Source organism: Pristiophorus japonicus, chromosome 5 (genome assembly GCF_044704955.1).
Source record: "Pristiophorus japonicus isolate sPriJap1 chromosome 5, sPriJap1.hap1, whole genome shotgun sequence".
Classification (NCBI taxonomy): domain Eukaryota; kingdom Metazoa; phylum Chordata; class Chondrichthyes; family Pristiophoridae; genus Pristiophorus; species Pristiophorus japonicus.
The window spans coordinates 227,829,910-227,850,752 of NC_091981.1; the positions used below are offsets into that span (position 1 = coordinate 227,829,910).

Genomic DNA, 20,843 nt, shown 5'->3' on the forward strand with positions numbered 1-20,843 from the left:
GTGCGGTCCATATACATACCTTGGGGGGGGAGAGAGAGAGAGAGAACTGCGAACCTGTGCTGTGCTGCCTGCTTTCCTGCCATTTTGACCTTCTTTGAAAGTTTAACTTTAACTATGGGGGCAATAATATCAATGCTATATTTTTTGCGAGCGTTCTGCATCATTGTGCTACATAGGAGACAATTGATTAGAGCTCGTCACATCAGGAACATCAGAGCCCATAGGCTGCTGGGCAGGAGGCCTTACCCACCTCGGCAATTTTGAGTCAGGCATTCGTACCTGGACATGAGTGATGCAGAGTGTGTCAGAAGGTGGCGTTTCCGCAGAGAAGTTGTGAGTTGCTGAGACCAGACTTACAGCTGAGAAGCGGCAGGTGGAATGCTTTGTCAGTTGAAGTGAAGGTTAGAGCTGCACGTTCCTTCTATGCCTCGGGATTGTTTCAAGCTACAACTGGGGATATGTGCGCCATCTCTCAACATGCAATACATGTCTCCATTCATCAGGTCATGGCTGCACTGTATGCACGGAGGAATGACGTCATCAAGTTCCCAATGACCACCCAAGAAATCTATGACAGGGCTGTGGGATTCTCAAGGATTGCTGGCTTCCCAAAGGTACAGGGCTGCATTGATTGTACCCACATCGCATTGCGAGCACCTTTGAAGGATGCTGAGCTGTTCAGGAATAGAAAAGGCTTCCACTCTTTGAATGTGTGTGACAACATGCATTGCATCATGTCAGTCGATGCAAGATACCCTGGCAGCACCCATGATGCGTTCATCCTATGCGAGAGCGTTATATCTGCCATGTTTGAGCAGCAGCCAGAAGGGCAGAGCTGGCTACTGGGAGACAAAGGGTACGGCCTCACCACCTGGCTCATGACACTCATACGCGTAACCTGGATGGAAGCTGATCATCAGTACAACCTGTCGCACATTGCGACGCGCAGCATCATAGAGAGGACCATTGCCATCTTGAGACAGCATTTCCAATGCCTGGACCATTCTGGAGACTACTTGCAATACTCCCCTGAGATTGTCGGTCAGTTCACTGTTGTGTGCTACATGCTGCATAACGTAGCCATCATGAGGCAGCAGCAGCTGATAGTGGAAGAAGAAGACCCAGCTGTGGTGAGAGTGACTGATGATAATGATTTGGAAGATGCAGGTGACGAGCAGGAGGAGGAGGAGAATGATGAGGATGAGGAAGCCATGCAAGTGCCTGAGGCCAGAGCACGACGTCAGAGGAGGGCGGGCCATCGTGCTCCTTTAATGATTGCTCAAGCCTTGCGCCAGCAGCTCATCTGTGAACGCTTTACTGATGCCTGACGGCTCAGCGACAAATATTCCACAGGGACATATTTATTTTTTGGAGCTGTTCCTAAATGTTGTGTTGTATTATTTTCTTTACCACCTCTGGGGTGCATGGCCAGGACTCCACAGATAGGGTCCACATAAACCCTGTTGCAGCCATTATGCCTCCAATCACACGACATATTCCCTGCCATGACTATACTGAGTCCTGACTGAGGCTCAGGAGCAGGAGTCCCAGCCTCTCGCGCTTCCATTAGCTTTGTAAGGGGCTCCACTGCTTACAAAGCAGTTAGGAAGCTCCTGGAATCTATAGAGACTCAGCACAAGCTATTATTCACCGTTTTCCTGGGGGGGTTCCGCTGGGATTCCTTCCAGAGATATGGCAGGAGATTGGTGGGATACTGGGGGAATTTTGGGGCCAATGTCATTGAGGAGTGACACTAAAGGAGAAAACCAACAATGGAACATTGAAGTAACAACGCAAGGTGGGGGAAATGCAATTTCTAGGAATATGTTGGCTACCCTGTGTCAGCTCGGAATAGGACCAGGCGAGAGTGATCCCATGGATCTGGACCACGGAAAATTCTCCAATTTGCACAGTCCAGAGTTGTATTGATGCACTGGGATTATTATGCACATTGTCCTGATGCAATTACATTAAATTTTGTCTTTTCACACTTTTAGTGAGAATATTAGGTCCATATACAAGATAATATAAAACATAGGCTTCAAATAACTTGGAATTTAATGTTTACATATACCTCACCAAGGTCTGCTAAAACCAACAATAAATTAGCACCTTCTTAATTACCATTTTATAATATTTACAATTCTTTTCATTTTAACATTAAACACCAAGATCAAATTGTTCAGTAACCAAATATATGATCACCTTTTCATTTCATTTGTTTGGGCATCACAATCCAATGTCCCTCACTCCATCCAGTTGGTTCTGCTCACTCCATAAAACCATAGTAGCAGAAGGTTACATTGCAGAAACATAGAAACATAGAAAATAGGTGCATGAGTAGGCCATTCGGCCCTTCGAGCCTGCACCGCCATTCAATAAGATCATGGCTGATCATTCCCTCAGTACCCCATTCCTGCTTTCTCTCCATACCCCTTTAGCAGTAAGGGCCATATCTAACTCCCTCTTGAATATATCCAATGAACTGTCATCATCAACTCTCTGCGGCAGGGAATTCCACAGGTTAACAACTCTCTGAGTGAAGAAGTTTCTCTTCATCTCAGTCTTAAATGGCCTACCCCTTATCCTAAGACTATATCCCCTGGTTCTGGACTTCCCCAACATCGGAAACATTCTTCCCGCATCTAACTTTTCCAGTCCCTGAGACAAGTTAGCCATTCGGCACATTTCATTTGCTAGAACAATCCGAAACGAATCCCATGCTTGGGTTCTCTCCATAGCTGTACCAGAATGTTACCAGGGCACCAACAGTTAAATTATGAGGAGAGATTACATAAACTAGGCTTGTTTTCCCTGGAATATAGAAGATGACTTGATTGAAATTTTTAGGATTTGAGAGGAATTGTTGCGGTAGATAAAAAACCTTTTCTGCTGGTGGGGAAGCCTGGGACAAGGGAACATAACCTTAAAATCAGAGTCAGGCCAGCCAGAAGAGGTTAGGAAATACTCCGTCACACAAAGGGTGCTAGAAGTGTGGAACTCTCTCACACAAAAAGCAGTAGATGTTAGCTCAAATAATAATTATAAATCTGAGATCAATAGATTTTGCTAGACAAAGGTATTAAGGGATATGGAGCCAAGGTGGATGGATGTAGCTGGGAAGTATCAGGCTGGGGGAGGTGTCAAGAGTCTCCACCTCGGAAACAGAAGGCTCTCAGTGGTCCCATTTATAAGGGGCTGCATTTAATTAAAAAATAAAATTTGGTTTCTCTTCAGGAACTCAGAACACGATAACAGCCTTGAACCCCCAGATGTGCCCCACATTCAAAGGTATTGGCAAGATATGTCTCACTAGGCGTATCTCTGGTTACCCAATGCCAGGTCCCTTAACATAGTGAGTCCATGCCCCCAGCCGTGACCCTGTTTAATCCTTGTTTATGTCTCCAAAAGACTATTGTGGAATTCAGCCGTAAGGCAGAGACTCAGCATATCTGGGTCCTGGCCTCATTTGTGGCCTTTCTCACATCCTTCCCGACATCAGTGAAAACTGAATCAGCATCTCAAGCCTCGTCTCACCGGAATCATCCAAAAACACTCTCCACAATTATCACCACAATAACACAATTTATAACATGCATCAATTAATAAAAATACATTTTGTACTATGATTCACAAACTAATAAAGTTTGTCTCCTGCAGTATATCAATCGTATATTTATTCACATTTATCGGTGTGCAGTTTCACAATGCCTTTCATGTGAAGCTGCAGAAGTTTGTAGAATTCATTCGGCATTGAGTGAATTTTACCTGGCATCATATTGTCATAGTAATGATGGTGGAACTGGTTTCCATGCACATCTTTAGAGAAGGGCCAGAATCCATACACCCATACTTCCTCACACAGCTCCATTGCTGCGCTTAATATAATGAAACCGCTAGAAAGACGTTTCTCTTTAACACCTTTACCTTTCCAGAATGGACTGACAGTTTTCATGTATGATGGATTTAAAAATATTGCCTTCTGTTTCATTCCAAAATCTTGCAGAGTGTAAGAAACTTTAAATGAAGGTGACGTGTTAATTGAATAAGAAAATGCAGGCAGCAGAATAAATGCATTTTTATAGGCAGATATATAGTCCACAAAAGGTTTTCTCCTTAAATTCAGACTTTGGTACCTGTAAAATAAACAATATTCTTTACATTTAGACCCTGAAATTCAGGGATTCTATCAGGGCCGGTTTGGATTGTGGTTGGGGTCGGGCAGCACCAGGCGAGGGCCGTGGGCAGCTGGGCCAGGATCGTGGGCAGGTGGGGTGGGCTCATGGCTGGGCGGGGCCGATGTCACAGGTGAGGTAGGACTGGGATTCTGGTCGGTAGGGGGTGGCAACATTCCCAACTTTATACTCCTCACACAGAGAAGGCCGTGGAGCTCATTGGGAGACACTTTGCTCTTGACATAGGAGAAGGCGAGGCTGGCTGCATATGGCCAGTACCAGACTGAAAACAAGCACTGTCACTTTGGCATCTCTGTAAAGGACCATATAGACACAGCGTTCCACTCTGTTCCCTATCTCCATAATCCCAACAAGTAATACTTTTAGTTTCTATTTTCCTTTCCTCCAGATCCACCACAACATCGGAGGCATTATTTTCAAGGGTATCGATACTGATGCAGTAGCTGGCAGGTGAGGTTGAGATGACAGCAGCGATCTGTCAATGGTGAGAGAGGTTATTCCAAGGATGTGACAGTGTATAGAAAGTTTACTCCAAACACTTCCAACCTGCATAAAGCTCAAATGTGTCTTCCAAGGCTACAGATTCGAAGATTAGAAAGTGAACATCTATGAAATGGTAGCGTTTATACCATATTTGCAGCAGTCAACTGTTCAGAAGAATGGAATCTGATGGAACACCCGACCTACTTATCTGACGTGATCCCTCAGCGCTGTGAACTTCGTGAAAGGGATGAAAAAATGGTAAGTGTTGGGCAAATGGTGTTTAATTGGCTTTTAACTATAATCTAAATTACCTCCCCCACTGCTTGGTGTCGGGTCTGTTGAGCACTGACAGACCTGACACATGGGAAACACGAGTGCAGGTGGTGTTGACAGTGGGCTCCCAACTCACTGTCAATATTTCTATTTTAACACCTGTCCAGTCTTCGATCCCCCCCTCTCAGCGCTGGTAAAATTCCGGCCTACATGCCAAACAAGCCACAAACCAAATAAGTAGATCAGGGTCAAAGAGAGGTCAGAAGGGTAGGTAGAAGACCTGCACCATTGTTACTCGACCCCAAAGTGGAAAATCCCACCCAATACCTTCAGGAGGCAAAGGCTGAAGAGAAAATTGGAAAAGGAAAATTGCTGAAAATGAAGCGATATCTCAGCGGCAAAGCATACCTTATGCTCACTTCTTCTCACACAGACCTTCTTTTCTCCTATCCTATCTTCTTCCCATTTTCTGTCTCTGCAGTGTCAGCTGTGGCTCAGTGGGTAGCCCTCTCCCCTCTGAGTCAGACAATTTGTGGGCTTAAGTCCCACTCCAGGGATTTGAGCTCAAAAATCTAGGCTGACACTCCAGTGCAGTACTGAGGGAGCACTGTGCTGTCGGAGGTGACATCTTTCAGATGAGTCATAAAACCGAGGCCCTGCCTGTTATCTCAGGTGAACATAAAAGATCCCATGGCACTATTTTGAAGAAGAGCAGGGGAGTTTTCCCCGGTGTCCTTACCAATATTTATCCATGAATCAACATAACAAAAATAGATTATCTGGTCATTATCATATTGCTGTGTGTGGGAGCTTGCTGTGCGCAAATTCCTACATTACAACAGTAACAACACTCCAAAAAGTACTTCATTGGCAATAAAGCGCTTTGAGACACCCGGTTGTCATGAAAGGCACTATATAAATGCAAGTTTTTCTTTTACTCTCTCCTATTTCTGGTTTGTTATTAAATACAAATAGACCTGGGGGCACTTGTGCATGAAACACAAAAGGTTAGTATGTAGGTACAGCAAGTGATCAGGCAGGCCAATGGAATCTTGGCCTTTATTCCAAAGGGGATGGAGTATAAAAGCAGGAAAGTCTTGCTACAGTTACACAGAGTATTGGGAAGACCACACCTGGAATACTGCGTGCAGTTTTGGTTTCCATATTTACAAAAGGATATACTTGCTTTGGAGGCAGTTCAGAGAAGGTTCACGAGGTTGATTCCAGAGATGAGGGGGTTGACTTATGAGGAAAGGTTGAGTAGTTTGGGCCTCTACTCATTGGAATTCAGAAGAATGAGAGGTAACCTTATCGAAACATATAAGATTATGAGGGGGCTTGAAGAGATGGATGCAGAGAGGATGTTTCCACTGATAGAGGAGACTGGAGCTCGGGGGCATAATCTTAGAATAAGGGGCCGCCCATGTAAAATTGAGATGAGGAGAAATTTATTCTCTCAGAGGGTTGTAAATCTGTGGAATTCGCAGACTCAGAGAGCTGTGGAAGTTGGGACATTGAATAAATTTAAGACAGAAATAGACAGTTTCTTAAACGATAAGGCAATAAGGGGTTATGGGGAGCAGGCAGGGAAATGGACCTGAGTCCATGATCAGATCAGCCGTGATCTTATTAAATGGCGGATCAGGCTCGAGGGGCCATATGGCCTACTCCTGTTCCTATTTCTTATATTCTTATGTTCTTATAATTACCTCCTTGAAATGATACTTGGATTGGCTGTCACAATATCTGTTTTCATTCCCACATCATCCATATAATCCATGATAGGGGGAAGATTACACCTGTAATAATTAAGTAAACAATTATATTGTCTTTTTAAACTAATAATGTATAACATGAATATATCACTACTGTGACAGACATCAGTGCAAGGCAGTAAATGACCAGAACAAATTCGAAAGCACACCTTGTTCATCAGATCAGTAAAGATAACTCATGTAGATCACTATTACAATTATTCTACAATAAACTAACATTGTTGGATATTAAAATCATCATCATCATTCGCATCACCCCACCACTTTAATCCTTAGATTGCAACACGTGGAGGCAGTTTCCAACCTGTAGTGTCATTTCAATGCCTGCCTCTCTTCCGCGGCTACGTATGCGCCCGGGTGTCCCTGGAGATGGAGCACGTGATGTCCACCGATACGCTCGATGCCTTCCGCGACTGGTCGATAACGGAAGGACTGGAGTGCATCATCACAAACGGGAACAACATTTTAATTTGATTTATGAAGGTTTCTTCAAAAGATTTTTTTGTTATTTTACAGGCTTTTTGGTTGCTGACTTAAGTATAAAAGCAGGGAAGTCCTGCTACAAATGCATAGGGTATTGGCGAGACTACACCTAGAGTATTGCGTACAGTTTTAGTCTCCTTATTTAAGGAGGCAGTTCAGAGAAGGTTCACGAGGTTGATTCCTGAGATGAAGGGGTTGATTTATGAAGAAAGGTTGAGCAGGTTGGGCCTATACTCATTGGAGTTTAGAAGAACGAGAGATGATCTTATTGAAACATATCAGATACTGAGGGAGCTTGACAAGGTAGATGCAGAGAGGATGTTTCCTCTTGTGGGGGACTCTAGAACTAGAGGGCATAGTTTAAGAATAAGGAGTCGCCCATTCAGAACTGAGATGAGGAGGAATTTCTTCTCTCAGAGGGTCGTTAATCTGTGGAATTCTCTGCCCCAGAGAGCTGTGGAGGCTGGGTCATTGAATATATTTAAGGTGGAGAAGGACAGTTTTTTGAATGATACAGGAGTGAAAGGTTATGGTGTGCAGGCAGTGAAGTGGAGCTGAGCCCAAGATCAGATCAGCCATGATCTTATTAAATGGCGGAGCAGGCTCGAGGGGCCAAATGGCCTACTCCTGCTCCTATTTCTTATGTTCTTATGTTCTAATTGCCAGTATTTAAAAAGAGTTGGAGTGTCACCTCCAGGGCACCAATGGTTTCAGAGAAGCCCTCAGCACCTGGCTGTCCTCTGACAAGTGTTGTTCTTTCATTATCACATGTATATTCTCTCTTATTTATATATTCCCTTTCAGATTACTATTCTCCCAAGGACATGTTCCCTTAATATCTTGATTTAACAAATTATTCGACTGATTCACTAGCACTTTTAATGCCCTGTTTCACACATTCTTGAGCACAACATCTTAGGGTAAATTTTGCATGGTCTTATACCACCAAAAGAACTTGCACGCAGCCAGTGCATGTCAGAAGATCATAGGTGTTTTGCAACGAATGCTGGTTACATCTAAGGCCCTGCCAGTGGTGCAAATTTTAACCTTTCATATCGCATTTATTTTGTTAATCCGCTTGCAGTGATTCTGCAATGTTCTGAGGCTGTTGATGATGTATTCTATTTACATGGGTGATTACAGAGCATCAGTAATAACACCTAATGGACTGTGTGTTATTGGAGGCATGAGGATAGGATCATGGCACCGGAGGGACTGGAGTGCATCATTACCTTGGGAAATAGAATTCTAATTTAATTTGTGAAGTTTCCTTTTAATTTTGGTTAATTTACAGTCTTTATTGGTTATGCACTTTAAGAAAGGGGCATATGCTTACCTCTAAATTTGATGATGGTAATTCCCATCTACCAGTGCTATAAGAAGAGTAAACATAAGATCATACCATGTTCCTTAATTTTATCAACAAGCCTCCTATACACCACCTGGCTATAGTTACCTGGTTTATTCATTTCTCCCTTTTGAACAATGATGTTTCATTCGCAATCCTTCAATGCTCTGGAATAACTTCCATATCTAAAGATTTTTGGCAGAATATCGGCAGAACCTATTTCTTCTCGGACTTCCCTTAGTATTCTGGAATGCATGTCATGAGGACCTGGTGCCTTTTTCACTTTAAGTTCTAGCAATGTTTTCAGTAATACTTCCTGATCTATTGTTATCCTATCTAATTGCTCACATCTTCCTCTTCTACCCATTCATTAATATTACTCGGTCTTCTGTGAAAGCAAAGGCATAGCACTCATCTGCTATCTCTGTCATCCCTTCATTCTCCAAAAGAAGAGTTCCTTTTTCATTTCCAATTGGCCCTAACTTTTCTTTAATTCTTCTTTTATTTATTTTTGTTTGTAAAATCCTTTATTATTTCCCCTTTATATTAGCTTTTTTAATACCTTCTCTTGGCCTTTCTAATCACTGTGTTTGCTTCCCCTCTCTAGTTTCTATATTTGGATTGCTTTTGTTTTGAATTATTGGCCCTAGATTTGTCACATGCCTCTTTTTAAAGTCGCATTTTAATTTCTGTACTCATTCAAGGAACTCCCACTTTTACCTCTTGTCTGAATATGTCTAGTCTGGACCTAATTATCTCCTGTATGAACATTCTTTATGCAATTAGCATCTTATTAGCAATGTTTTTTTCCAAATTATCTGGGCTAGTTCTCTTTTTATCTCATTGCAATTAGCTTTTTTTCAAGTACCTTTATATTTCACTGTTTCCTCATCTTTTCCATTTTTACATCCAACCTAATTATGCTACCATCATTGTTTCCTGGGTGCTCCCCTACTCTTACATTACCTATTATCATAAGCCTTGTGGCCGAAGTCAAGCGAGTGGTCGGTGTGAGAGCGGTAATATAAATGAGAATCACTGAAACATTTCCTTCAACTTCACTCTATTTATATTTTAACTCTGACTAAACCAGCATATCACTGAAGAAATAGTGAGTTATATACATACCTCTGGCCAGCAGCTAAAAAGATTGTTGCAATGATAGCACCTTACAGGATGAATATTTAAAAAAAGATTTTACCTGCGTCTGGTATTCCCCTCACATTTATTAGCAGGAACAACCAGAGACATACTCCTGCAGCTGCTTTGGTTCATACCTGAATACAAAGTCAGCCTGATTTATTTCCATTCCACAGCTGCTGTTAGTTAGAACTCCTCCATTTCCAACAACAGAGCAACGTTTAAATACATGGTCTTTGAAAGGATCTGTCTAAAAAAAAATAAACAATATGCAATTACCATCACTATTACAATTCAGAAGTTCCTATAATTATACAAAAATCAGTTTTTAATCTACACCTAATCAAATAAATAGAATTACTTTAAAGTATATTTAGATAAGGAGATACTCAATGTGGAAATAGTAACAAAATGATTGTTTTTGTGCTTGGTTCCAAAGTGCATTTCAGAGCCAAAAAGAAAAGTTAACAGGACAAGGAATTCAATCTTACACTCACAGATTATATGAATGCTGTCAGTTCAAAATAGTTGTTTGTTTGACAAGTATTTTGGAATATTAATGCTTCCTTTTCCTCAACTAAGTTGGTAAGATCAGCCAGTTGCTGCATGAATCAGTGCTATTGGCATTTTTGCAGAGGGTGTGGTCCACCCAAAATCCAGCAATTAACAGAGGTGGAGGAACGTGTGGCAGCCCTGGTGGGTGCCCACAATGGAACAGCTACCTGTGGTAGTGCTGATTCAACAACTTCAGCTGAGGGTAAGTCCTGCAAAATCCCCAGGCTGTGTTGGGGTCATATAATGTAATGTTGGGGTCATGTAATGTAATGTCATGTAGTGTCTGTGGATTTGGGTTAGGGTAATTTCATGTAGTGCCTCTCGACGACATATAATACAGTAGTGGTGGTCCTTCAAATAAGCCTGCGCGATGTGACCATAGTCATGTCAGCCTACCCCCTCCCCTGCTGCTAAGCATTCATGTTATTTTCTATTTCCAGATGAGGAGTCGCATGTGCACCATCCCACCATGGAAGCCTCCACCTCCGCCTCATCCTGTCATACATGGGTCGACGAGGACGAGGTCGATGAGGAGGAAGAAGAGGAGTGCCCAGAGGACCTTATAGAAACAGCTGTTGTGGGAGGGATTGATGTTAGAGTCAGTGGTGGTGGAGGTGGAGGAGGAGTTGATGGTGGAGGCAGAGGTGGGGATGGTGTGGTTGGACGAATCAGCACATATTTTAGCTGCGGCCAGCAGTCCCTCAGAGGGATTCAACTTTCATGGGTTCACCTCAGAGTCAGCGGGATCAAGTGGTGTGCAGCAATGCACCCCGAGTGTACAAGCCCGTATGCCGCCTCCACGGAGGTTGAGTCGCCAAAGCCGGTAAGCTCAGAGACAGGCAGGTGCAAACCTGGACATGGTGGGACTGTCAAGAGCGAGCGTTGATTTAGGTTGAGAACTCTTCCGGGCCCTGGGTAGTATTTCTGGCAACATCGCCACACAATCTGCCCGACAATCGGCGGACATGTCGCAGCTGATTGCGGCGGTGCGGGAAAACACCGAATCTGTCAATGCCATGTGGCAATTGATGGTCTCGGCATTTGGCACTGCATCCCCCAGTGTCACACCACCCAGACCAACAGCCCCTGAGGGTGGGGAGCTAGAACAGTCTTCTGACTCAGAGGCCGGGTCTTCCACACCCTGAGCTTCTCCAGTGGATCCACACATGTCATCGCCATTGTCTATCCCCCAACAACAGCAACGCTCCAGATACCTTGCTGCACAACTTCCTGGTCCCAACGTGGGTAGGGGTATTGGGAGGAAGCAATTGCAGGTAAAGATCGGGGGGGTGGGCGGGGTGGGGGCAGAGGTGGTGGGAATGTTGACTGCAGTTAAAATTGGTGCAAGGTGTGGGGTGTTGGTTGGTTGATTGTTTGTTGTTGTTCTTGCTGCTGTTGCTGCTGTTTTTGTTGTTGTGTTGTTATATCATTACTTTTCTTATTATTGTTAATATTCTTTCAAAAAATTTACCATTTACAAATTTGTTGAGGAGGAGAAATTATTTATTTGCTGTTAAAGTTTTCAAAATATAAAATTTTTAAAAATCTTTTTGTTCAACTTAACCATTCTTGTACTTTTAGAAAATGAGGGATAATAGTCAACATGGTTCAATAGAGTGAGCAGGCAAAGGTGAAACGTAACTCTCGCTGTTCAAGCAAAGCATTGATTTATGAGCTACTGATGTAACACTTTTGCAGTAGCGAAAGCTCCATGAGGCTTCCCCTGTGGTGTTGGGGGGGAGTGGTGGCATGGGTTCATCGCCGGGCTCCTTATCCTCCTCCTCTTCCTCCTCCTCCCCTCTCTCCTCATGTGGTCCTGGGCCCCGATTTCAAACCTCTCCTGGGCCCTGATCACATCTCTCTACAATCTCTCGCTCTCACTTTGCCCCAACCTCGTAGCTCCTGCTGTACCTGCCCACGCTCCAATCATCGACCTGGATTGTGGTGACATCCAATCCAGTTGCCCTTTTCACTGCCGTCACTCTCCTTCTCCAACAAGTGCTGTTCCCTGGAGTGGATATGTGTGCGCACTAGATCCATGCAGCAGAGCTGGTCTTCAGTCGTCTGTTTAATCCAGCCACTGGACCAAGACCTAGCTCTGTTAAGCCCGTGTGGTGGCTGGTGTGCAACAGCCACCACACATTAAAAAAAATCCACGCACAGGCATCTTCCACCCTTCAAGATTTAGTTCGGGACCAGGAATATTAGGTCCTTCATTGAAACACCTGTGAACTTTTTGATGTGGAAGCAAGTTATCCTCGATTCGAAGGACTGCCTATGATGATGATGATGAAAGTGCAGTGCCCAAAATTGGACACAATACTCTGGTTGTGGCTGAACCAGTGTTTTATAAAGGTTCATCATAACTTCCTTGTTTTTCCACTCTATTTATTAAGCCCAGGATCCTGTATGCATTTTTAACTGTTTTCTCAACCTGCCCTGCCATCTTCAATGATTTGCGTACATATACCCCAGGTCTCTCTGTTCATGCACCTCCTTTAGGATTGTACCCTTTAGTTTATTTTGCCGCTCCTCATTCTTCCGACCAAAATGCATCACTTTGCACTTTTCTGCATTAAATTTCATCTGCCACATGTCAGCCCATTTCACCAGCCTGTCTATGTCCTCTTGTAGTCTATCACTATCTTCCTCACTGTTCACTATACTTCCAAGTTTTTTGTCATCTACAAATTTTGAAATTGTGCCCTGTACACCCAAGTCCAAGTCATTAATATATGTGAAGAAAAGCAGTGGTCCTGAGACCGACCCCTGGGGAACACCACTGTATACCTTCCTCCAATCCAAAAAACAACTATTCACCTCTGCTCTGTTTCCTGTCACTTAGTCAATTTTGTTTTCGTGCTACCACTCTCCCTTTTATTCCATGGGCTTGAACTTGCTGGCAAGCCTATTATGTGGCACTTTATCAAACTCCTTTTGGAAGTCCATGTACACCATGTCAGTCACATTGCCCTCATCAACCCTCTTTGTTGACTCATCAAAAAACTTGAGCAAGTTAGTTAAACATGTTTTTAACAAATCCATGCTGGCTACCTTAATTAATCCACACTTCTCAAAGTGACTGTTAACTTTGTCCCTGATTATCGTTTCTCAAAGCTTCTCCACTACTGAGGTTAAACTGACTGGCCTGTAGTTGCTGGGTTTATCCTTACACCCTTTTTGAGATTTGCAATTCTCCAATCCCCCACCACCGTATCTAAGGAGAATTGGAAGACTATGGCCAGTGCCTCCGCGATTTCCTCCTTAACTTCCCTCAACATCCTAAGCTGAATTCCATCTGGTCCTGGTGACTTACAACTTTAAATACAGACAGCCTTTCTAGTAACTCCTCTTTATCAATTTTTATCTCTTCCAGTATCTCCACTGGCCACCTCTATAATATTGCCTGTCTCCGCATCTGAAGCCCTTATCCATGCCTTTGTTACCTCTGGACTTGACTATTCCAATGCACTCTTGGCTGGCTTCCCACATTCTACCCTATGTAAACTAGAAGTGATCCAAAACTTGGCTGCCTGTGTCCTAACTTGCACCAAGTCCCGCACACCCATCCAGCCCTGTGCTCGCTGACCTACATTGGCTTCCGGTTAAGCAATGCCTCGATTTCAAAATTCTCATCCTTATTTTCAAATCCCTCCATGGCCTCACCCTTCCCTATCCCTGTAATCTCCTCCAGCCCCACAACCCCTCGAGATGTCTGCGCTACTCTAATTCTGTCCTCGTGAGCATCCCTGATTATAATCGCTCAACTATTTGTAGCCGTGCCTTCTGTTGCCTAGACCCTAAGCTCTGGAAGTCCCTGCCTAAATCTTTCTGCCTCCCTATCTTTCTTTCCTCCTTGAAGACGCTCCTTAAAACATACCTCTTTGACCCTTTTGGTCACCTGCGCTAATTTCTATTTATGCGGCTCGGTGCCAAATTACTTATCTCATAATACTCCTGTGAAGCGCCTTGGGACATTTCATTACGGTAAAGGTGCTATATAAATACAAGTTGTTGTTGTTGTCATTGTGCTTTGGGGTTTAATATATCATGGCACAATTTAGCTGACAATGCTTGTGAGATGTCGACATTGTAAAACGAGATAGCCAAGATAGTCTTGAAACAAGGAAATGGACACTGGGCCCAAGATGATTAATGATAAACTGATTGGCCATCTTGAAGAAATGAAATACTTCATTTCTGGGGGTCTTGTTCACAATAACACTTGTCATGCCATAATGAAACATCCAGGACAGTATGCGTGACTAGAGGCCTAAAAACATCTTGTGCTTTCCTTCACAATTTGTAGGTGAAAAACAGGGTAATTGCTTTTATTTTTCTGCATGACTTAGAGATACTGGGAGAGAAATGGGCCTCCTTTGCTCCTCCTATTAACGCCTCCACGGGAAATAATGGGGCGCAAATGGGTGAATTGAATGCCCATGAAATTCCCTGTTGCTTTTGCACTAGCACGAAGACTTAGCACCTCAGTTCCTAGCACCCCGGTTATCGTGATGTCAGGCGGTGCGCCAATTGGCGCCTTGGATCAGAACTTCACTCTTGTCCCCTGCCTCAGCACCTGCCGTTAGCAATGGCAGGTAGAGGAGATAGAAACATAGAAAATAGGTGCAGAATTAGGCCATTCGGCCCTTCGAGCCTGCACCACCATTCAATAAGATCATGGCTGATCATTCACCTCAGTACCCCTTTCCTGCTTTCTCTCCATACCTCTTGATCCCTTTGGATATATATATGGCCGTTGGAGGACCGGTAATTAAAGGCATCAACATCCGGTTTATTTTTACTCGGCAAAGAATGCTGCCATGTCAGTTTCACATAGGTAAACAGGTGTTTTGAGCGATTTCAGAAAATTAATCACTTTAATTTAGGTGAGATTCAAAAGTGCAACATTTCCATATGTTAATGGGGGCTGTACTAGCACTGGACCTCTCCCTCTAGCATCAACATCGGAGGCAGCAGAGGTAGAGAGAATGATTGTAAAAGGGAGAAGGACCAACAGAGCTCTCAACAGGAGACTTTATCCTCCCAGGGTATTCCGGCAGCAGTTCTCCTACATCAATTTCACTGAGGAACAGTGTCTTAGAAGGCTTCCCTTCACCAAGGATGTGGTCACAGAGCTGTTCTACCTCCTGCAACCAGATCTTGAGCCTCAGACCAGGGTGAGCACGACTCTTTCAGTGGCAGTCAAGGTCACCATCGCCCTCAATTTCTATGCCAGCAGATCCTTCCAGTATGCAACAGGCAACATGTCTAACATATCTCAGTTCGCTGTCCATTGTTGCATTCGCGAGGTCACAGATGCTCTCTGCAGAAGGTGAAGGGACTACATTTTCTTCCTCATGACCAAAGAGAAGCAGCACGAGTGTACATGTGATTTGCCAGGATAGTGGGCTTCCCCATAGTACAGGGTGCCATAGACTGCACCCACAATGCAATGTTGGCCTTTATTGCAAGGGGGATGGAGTACAAACATGGGGAAGTCTTGCTACAACTGTACAGGGCATTGGTGAGACCACCCATTAAGTACTACATACAGCTTTGGTCTCCTTATTTAAGGAGCGATATACTTGCATTGGAGGCAGTTCAGAGAAGGTTCACTAGGTTGATTCCTGGGATGAAGGGGTTATCTTATGAGGAAAGGTTCATTGTATTCATTGGAGTTTCGAAGAATGAGAGGTGATCTTATTGAAACATATAAAATTCTGAGGGAGCTTGACAGGGTAGATGCTGAGGGGATGTTTCCACTCATGGAGGAATCTAGCACTAAGGGGCATAGTTTCAGAACAAGGGGTCGACCATTTAAGACAGAGATAAGGAGGAATTTCTTCTCTCAGAGGGTCATGAATTTTTGGAATTCTCTACCCCAGAGAGCTGTGGAAGCTGAGTCATTGAATACATTCAAGGCTGAGATAGAGAAATTCTTGAACTATAGTGGAATCAAGGATTGTAAGGAACAGGCAGGAAAGTGGAGTTGAGAGTAAGATCAGATCAGCCATGAGCTTGTCAAATGGCAGAGCAGGTTTGAGGGGCCCAATGGCCTACTCCTGCTCCTATTTCTTATGTTCTTATGTTCTTAATCATCTTCCTGCATTGATTCTGGGAATTTGGGACTTTGTGCAATACACTCACACTGGTGCAAGCATTCTTCCATTCTCCGTACTGCTCTCTTAGGTGCGTTTGGCACTAACAGTTGAAGAGACCCCCTGTACTGTATTTTAATCCTAAAAGAAAATAGCATGGGTAATACACCGCTACGTGAAAATATTTGAATCAATATTTTTAGTGAAAATATGAATTCCTGTTAGAACATTTTTTCTGTTGCTGAAATTTGACTCATTCTTATATTTATACCTGAGCACAAATCACAGCTTACCTTAGGAATCAGTTTAAGAATATCTTCTGTAATCCTCATTACTCTTTTAGGTTCTGCATCAAAGCTCAGATTTGTTCCCAGTGGCGTATTAACTTGTGTAACAACAAAATTTTGAGTTGCATTACAACATTTCTCCAACTCTGACCTGAAAGATAAACCATTTTGTGTGTCATTGAGTGTCAGCTGTGGCTCAGTTGGGAGCACTCTCACCTATGAGTCAGCAGGTTTTGAGTTCAATTTCTATGCGAGACTTGAGGTCAAAAGTCTAGGCTGACACTCCGAGTGGAGTGCTGCACTGTTGGAGGTGCCATCTTTTGGATGAGACGTTAAACTGAGGCTCTGTCTGCCCTCTCAGGTGGATGTAAAAGATCCCTTGGCACTACTTGAAGAAGAGTAGGGGAGTTACACCTGGTGTCCTGGCCAATATTTATCCCTCAACCAACATCACTAAAAAATAGATTATTTGGCCATTATCACATTGCTATTTGTGGGAGCTTGCTGTGCACACATTGGCTGCCGCATTTCATACATTACAACAGTTACTCCACTTCAAAAAGTACTTAATTGACTGTAAAGTGCTTTGGGACATGCTGAGTTGTGAAACGCACTATATAAATGCAAATCTTTCTTCTTTCTTTATTATACAAGCAGGAATGCAGTAGTTAAATTTTACAACCCATATCTGATGCACCTGTCTTCTCTTGCCAATATGGTTCCTTTGTAATGTTCCTAGAACTAAATAGGGACTTTAATATAACCTACTGTCGAAGATAAAGCTGTTGGCAGTAGAACTGCTCAGACAATGGCAGAACTGAACAGTTAATCATGAGGAAAAACACACTGGAGTTTAATTTCCAAAGTCATTCACTTTTACAAAATCACATGAAGCAAAGTAATGCTTTTCAATGCACCATCTTTGATCTGATCTAATTGATTGGTCTTTAGATTCCTGGAACGTTATTTTAGAAATAACACATCTCCTGTGACATTGGTCATGGATAGTCTCCAGACTATAGCCTGGCTTCTGATGCTTACTATGGCTCCACTCAAAGGCGCTGGTTGGACACAGGCCGGAATCTTCCCTACCCTGCGAGTGCGGATTTGGAGGCGGCCCCACTGTCACTTTCACAGTTCACTTTCCAATCTCAGAAGCTGAAGCCTTCAGGATTTGGAAGACATTTTTGAGCTGTATGCAATTTGGAACAGTTTGCAGTGATTAAAGAAACTATTACAGCAATGAGCAGGGAAGATATGTTAGAGGGATCAACAAATGGGGCCATATGAGTCGAAATGAAAAATAAAAAAGGGGCGATCACACTGCTGGTATTATAGACCCCCCAAACACTGTGTATTATAGACCTCCCAAACAGTGGGAGGGAGATAAAGGAGCAAATATGTAGGCAAATTGCTGTTAAGTCCAGAAACCATAGGGTACTAATAGTAGGGGATTTTAACTATCCAAATATTTATTGGGACAAATGTAGTGTGAAGGGTTTCGAGGGTGCGGAATTCTTGAAATGCATTCAAGAGAACTTTTTTCATCAGTATGTAACAAGCCCAACACGGTCTTGGATTTAGTTTTGGGGAATGAAGCTGGGCAGGTTGAAGGGAGAGAGCATCAGCATCATAGTGGGAGAGCATCATCATCATAGGCAGTCCCTCAGAATCGAGGAAGACTTGCTTCCATTCCCAAAGTGAGTTCTTGGATGGCTGAACAGTCCGATACGAGAGCCACAGACCCTGTTACAGGTGGGACAGACATTCGTCGGGGGAGGGGGTCGGTAGGGTGGTTTGCCGTGCGCTCCTTCCACTGCCTGCGCTTGGCCTCTTCATGCTCTTTGCGTTGAGACTCGAAGAGCTCAACGCCCTCCCGGATGCACTTTTTCCACCTCGGGCGGTCTGCGGCCAGGGTCTCCCAGGTATCAGTGGTGATGTCGCACTTTACCAGGGAGGCTTTGAGGGTGTCCTCCTTTGGCTCGTTTACCATGAAGGAACTCCACATAAAGCATTTGCTTTGGGAGTCTTGTATCTGGCACGTGTACTCTGTGGCCTGCCCAGCGAAGCTGATCGAGTGTGGCCAGTGCATCAATACTGGGGATGTTTGCCTGGTTGAGGACACTGATGTTGGTGTGCCTGTTCTCCCAGGGATTTGCAGGATCTTGCGGAGACATCGTTGGTGATATATCTCCAGCGACGTGAGGTGCCTTCTATACATCGTCCATGTCTCAGATCCGTACAGGAGGGCGGGTATTACTACAGCCCTGTAGACCATGAGTTTCTGGTAGATTTGAGGTGCCTGTGCTTCAAACACTCTTTTCTTCAGAAGGCCGAATGCTGCATTGGCGCACTGGAGGCGGTGCTGAATCTCCACATCAATGTCCGCCTTTGTTGATAAGAGGCTCCCGAGATGTGGGAAATGGTCCACGTTGTCCAGGGCCGCCCCGTGGATCTAGATGACTGGAGAGCAGTGCTGTGTGGCAGTGACAGGCTGGTGGAGGAAATTTGTCTTACGGATGTTAAGCGTAAGCCCCATGCTTTCGTATGACTCAGTGAAGGGGTCTCACAGTTGTAGTGAGATGGATTGGTTGGGCTGGGTGCTCTTCGTCTTTCCGTCATTGTTCATAGGTTTATATGTAACCTTCAGTGCTGCTGACCAAGGGCCATGCGGCTCTTTGTCGGCCGGTGTGGACACGATGGGCCAAAATGGCCTCCTTCTATAAATTTCTATGTTTCTGTGCTTCTATCTCAATTCAGCTGCCATCTATTCCAACAGCATCGGTGCCCTTGAGAAAATCTCACCTTGGTCCTCAGAATCCCACCATGATCAACCCCAACACTAAAATCGCTAAACACACCAACAACAACACCAACCTTATCCGCAATCACCTGATGCTGCACAGGGCACAGGGCATCAACACCCAACCTGAGATGCCAGGGATGGACTCACCATGGCCAGATTTACTTCACTTCACGCTTTTATACCACTTCTGAAGTTGTCAACTAGTCAAAGCAATGGAGAATCACTGAGAACCCGACACACTTACCTGGCGTGAAACCCGAAGGATGGCAAACTCATTAAAAATTTCGTAAAATGGTAAGTGCCTGTCACATGATGTGCCAGGTTGGCACCACCCCACACCAGCACCATAAAGCAGCCTTGCAATGCCCAAGCCATTCCTTTCACACTCTTCACTGTTGTGCGGGGTACCCTTATGTCTGACCATTCACTACAACTCACTAAGCCACTTCCAAAGGTGGACACAAATCTTTCCAAGAAAAAAAGTGTTGAAAATAAAAATGTCAATGTTTGACAACACATTAACAGAAACTTTACATGAACATTAGCAAAAACACACAGGTGGTTACCCTTGTGTGTTGTTAGTTGGTGTGTTTGCACGAGGATGAGGGTGAGTGTGATGGGTGGCTAGTGAGATGGGGTTGTGATAATGTAGATAGGGTGAGAGGGATGGGTGGAGGTGCAAGGTAAGTTGGTGTGAGTAAGGATTTGCAGAATTGGGTAGGGAAGGCAGAATGATGGGGATGTGATAAGTGGCACAGCAGGATAAGGTTGAGTGTGGCTTTGCAGTAACGTTTCGTGATCTACTGAGATCATTAAAAGGTTTGCGCCACTGCTGCCAGTTCCTCCTGACAACATCCCTGGTTGTGCCCTCCTGTGCAATGTGCAACCAGGCTGGATTGATGTCCTGGGGAGGTCTCTTCTGCCCATTGGAAGTGGGCTGGACCCCTCTGCGTCCTGTGACTCTCTCCATAAGCATAAGTCATGGGAGAGCCTGGGTGCAGCCCTGCACCTTTGTGCAGTGTTCGTCAGTGTTTGTAGCACCTCAATTCAGCAAAACACTGACAGATCAAATGTCAAAAAAAGTTGTCCACGCTCCCTTTAAGGAAACCAGCTGATGACGTGTCATCAAATGACGTCATCAGACCCACTTCTTGTTAATTTGCCGAGATCCTCACAGGGCGGGCTCAACTAGCCCAATCTGGGGATGATTGTTGTGAGAGGGCGGGCTGGAGCCAGGAGCAGCTTCCCCAAACGCCACCAATGCCGGCTGCCCCCGACTCGCCACGGTTGGCAAAATCGCGGCCATAAGTTCTGCTGCTGTTGCTCACTAAAATCCACAGGCTATGTGGCTTCAGAGAACCACACATTAAAAGGGTGTGCGACTTGCTTAGAGTTG

The 20,843-nt window shown here is 44.2% G+C and overlaps 1 protein-coding gene across 1 annotated transcript in view; it reads right to left on the reverse strand.

Annotated features, from left to right (window-relative positions):
* Positions 1-2,943: 2,943 nt before the first annotated feature.
* LOC139264147 (alpha-2,8-sialyltransferase 8F-like) overlaps positions 2,944-20,843 on the reverse strand; it is a 92,283-nt gene continuing 74,383 nt past the window's right edge. Inside the window, exons 4-7 of the mRNA XM_070880233.1 lie at positions 16,648-16,792; positions 9,836-9,948; positions 6,662-6,751; positions 2,944-4,136 (exon numbers count right to left, since the gene is read on the reverse strand). Of these exons, the coding sequence (XP_070736334.1) occupies positions 3,677-4,136; positions 6,662-6,751; positions 9,836-9,948; positions 16,648-16,792 (808 nt within the window). The 3' untranslated portion in view covers positions 2,944-3,676. The remainder of the gene's footprint in view (positions 4,137-6,661; positions 6,752-9,835; positions 9,949-16,647; positions 16,793-20,843) is intronic.